General features: G+C 48.0%; 1 protein-coding gene across 1 annotated transcript in view; it reads left to right on the top strand.

Annotated features, from left to right (window-relative positions):
• The window catches only part of LOC119593722 (transcription elongation factor S-II-like), a gene marked incomplete in the record, with an annotated part of 13,827 nt that overhangs the window by 7,301 nt on the left and 6,322 nt on the right, over positions 1–204 (top strand). The window contains 1 exon segment of the mRNA XM_037942695.1: positions 1–109. Within this exon segment, the coding sequence (XP_037798623.1) occupies positions 1–109 (109 nt within the window).

Genomic DNA, 204 nt, shown 5'->3' with positions numbered 1-204 from the left:
GGGAGTGGGAGTTCCAAGCCTACCTCGTTTCCTCCTTCAGCTCCACCTACCACTGACGCCCTGCGGCTGAAGTGCCGAGAGATGTTAACAAATGCTCTGAAATGTTCAGGTTAGTTTCCCCCACAGTGTTGTCTTGAGGATGGGATGTTACTTGTGCTTTGTGTTTTCTGTAGTACTCCTTTTCTTTACTTATTGTGCAGGTTG

Source organism: Penaeus monodon, chromosome 32 (genome assembly GCF_015228065.2).
Source record: "Penaeus monodon isolate SGIC_2016 chromosome 32, NSTDA_Pmon_1, whole genome shotgun sequence".
In the NCBI taxonomy this organism is placed as follows: domain Eukaryota; kingdom Metazoa; phylum Arthropoda; class Malacostraca; order Decapoda; family Penaeidae; genus Penaeus; species Penaeus monodon.
This window is presented reverse-complemented; position numbering and strand designations above follow the sequence as displayed.